This window comes from Penaeus vannamei, chromosome 7, assembly GCF_042767895.1.
Source record: "Penaeus vannamei isolate JL-2024 chromosome 7, ASM4276789v1, whole genome shotgun sequence".
In the NCBI taxonomy this organism is placed as follows: Eukaryota; Metazoa; Arthropoda; class Malacostraca; order Decapoda; family Penaeidae; genus Penaeus; species Penaeus vannamei.
The window spans coordinates 14,704,975-14,707,474 of record NC_091555.1 but is presented as its reverse complement, the minus strand read 5'-3'; the positions used below and the strand labels follow the sequence as shown (position 1 = coordinate 14,707,474).

The 2,500-nt window shown below is 55.5% G+C and overlaps 2 protein-coding genes across 8 annotated transcripts in view; both read left to right on the top strand.

The window, feature by feature from the left end:
* LOC138862124 (mucin-7-like) overlaps positions 1-2,394 on the top strand; it is a 9,305-nt gene extending 6,911 nt beyond the window's left edge. The window contains exon 3 of the mRNA XM_070123284.1: positions 1,943-2,394. Coding sequence (XP_069979385.1) covers positions 1,943-2,394 — 452 coding nt within the window. The remainder of the gene's footprint in view (positions 1-1,942) is intronic.
* Positions 295-2,500, top strand: part of kn (EBF transcription factor knot) — a 176,834-nt gene continuing 174,628 nt past the window's right edge. Inside the window, exon 1 of one of the 7 annotated variants that reach the window (XM_070123563.1) lies at positions 295-441. The gene's annotated coding sequence lies outside the window, so the exon portion shown is untranslated. Of the gene's footprint in view, positions 442-1,857 lie in introns of those variants that run through there. The other 6 variants (XM_070123556.1, XM_070123555.1, XM_070123558.1 and 3 more) reach the window with 6 other exon arrangements.

Genomic DNA, 2,500 nt, shown 5'->3' with positions numbered 1-2,500 from the left:
TGCGATTCCGAAATTAGGTTTCGAACTTCCGCGCATCTTGACCGTCTCATACTGTCAGTTAACCGATCCCTGTAGTTTAATAAATCGTAATATATGAATAATACAACCAGATCTTTCATTTAGACAATGAAGGCTTCAGCGAAATCGAACAGGAACTTTGAACAATATCGGAACAGCCGAGACAAGGCGATAATCCGTTGTGAGTGAACACCGAAGCTCCGAACCCGGGAGTCGAGCGAGACAACTCCAACACAATCGAAATATAACGATGTATCTCCCGTCGTCATGATTCACGGGGAAAATATGGATCGCCCTGGCCAGCCGATCGATGTAGAGGAGGGGAAAAAACCCTGCGGAGTTTCGAACTGGCCAGCCGCGGCGGAGTTTCCCCCCGTTCGCCTCCCTGTAGCGGGATCGGGATGGAAAAACGAAAATAAGTCGGTAAGTCGTAGAGCGAGAGGTTAGGAATGGCTCGGTGATGCTCTTTTAGTGTTGAGGAAAAGAGGTCGCGGACTCGGTGATGCAGCGTCTGTGGCGGCGACGGAGTGCAGCGGCGTGTGGATGCTGACGGATACTGATTCTTCCGTGATGTTTTGCATTTGGAGTCAAGAGGAAAAAGCGAGATGATTGTTGGCGTGAAAGATTAGGTCGGAGGTAGGTGCTTATTCGCGCGCTTAGGGAGAAAAACGAAAAACTGGCTGGAATTTTATTCGGGAGATTTTTATTCGATCCGAGACCGTTATTCTTCGCCGATTTGAAAAAAAGGGAGTTAATCAGCGTAGCCGAAATTCTCGTTAAAACCGGACATCATTTCTCATCCTCATCCGACGCGATTGACCGAAAGTGCGAATAAAGTCAGCGAAATTTCCTCCACCAAAGCGATTCTTACACGAACGCGGAGACATGTCGAGGCGGGGAAATGAAACCAAATCTCCATTAGCAATTCCGCGACGAGGAAAACCGAATGAAGGAAATTAGGAATCGAACGGAGTGGGTTTAGATGCCCTGACGCTAATCCATCACATTACGCGCGTCAATTAGTGTTTCGTCAGATGCATTAAGCCTCGAACCTTCTGCTAATTATCTGAGCTAAGGTTAATGTTTATTTGATCGCCGAGTTTGTGGGGATTGTGTTCATAATCTTATAAACTTCTGATTAGTTATCCTTTTCATTAATTATGTCTTTTTTCCCCTCGTTCGCTGTTGGTGGTGCTAATTGCAGGCTTTTTAAGGCGTTTGATTATCGATTATTAATTCTCACCTGAGTGATTGAAATTATTGCATGATTACGATTTAGTGTCCTGCGGCAGAATATTTATTGCGGCTTTTGCATTCGGGATGAGAATGTGAACTGTTTCGCGGCGGCGGAGGCGAGGGGAGGCGGGACCGCGTGGCAGCCGCGTGTAGCTCCGGCTCGCCACATGCACGGCGACCCCGCTTTAGTGTCTCGCTCGCTCTAACTCGCTCCGATTCGAGACAGCGGAGACGGGCGGAGCTACATGGGTTGGCAAAGTGTCGCTGGCCCGAAATGTGGAAAGTGTTGTGTGCGGATGTCTGTGGGTATGTGTGGCTGATGACCTGGCAGCGGGGGAGTGGGCGACAGGTGTCAGTGGCGCCACGTGGTAGAGACGGCGACGCACGGCGCGACACGACCCTCCCCTCGCAGCGGCTCGACCCACACTGACCCACAAGCGCGCGTCCCCTCACCGCCTCAGTCACGCCTCCGGCCTCGCCTGATTTGCCGCTTCCCCTCGGCCACGCCCCCCTCCGTCCCCCGCCGCGCGCTGATTGGCCAGTGCACTCGAGGGGCGCACGCGGGTACTCCCCTCGCCTCAGCGGGGCGGCGTGAGCGGCTGCAGTTCCGAGGGGAGGAGTGGCCCCAGGGAGTCGCTCAATGCGAACAATATTTGTAAGTAACAAAACCCGGCCTCCCCTGAGCCAGCCCGTCAAATTGTTGTGCCTGGCCGCAGCCACTGGTGGCCCGAGTCGCGCGCCGCTCGTCATCCCAGGCCCCTCGACAGATCAATCGCAGTCAGCAGGTCTCCGCCGAGAGTAGGCCACGCACGCCGCGCCCAACCCGTGTCGCAGTTGTGGCCACCCGAGGCCCTCACCGCCAGGCCCACTAGTCGCAGCCCGAGTGCCCTGGTGCCCGCAGTGCCCCCCAGTCCCAGTGGCACGTCCCCTGCCGCAACGCTCCTCACGCCCCCGCACCTACTGTTAATGCATAGCGGACCCACGGGCCCTCCGCAACGCTCCCCTGTGGCTGCCTCGCCGCCCCTGCGGGTCTTCGCTGCTCCCTCCGCGCCCTCGTCCTCCCCTCGTGCTCACTCGCAGCCTCTAGTGACGTCACAGTGCAGCGTTACATGTGACTCCCAGTGCTGTAACAAACCCTGAAGGAACACAGTGATAAACATAATTGGTGACGCCGATAAGCAGAGTGTCGCCGACCCGAAGGACCGCACGTGCGCCTCCAGACTGGCGACGACCGGAGCCGTGAGCG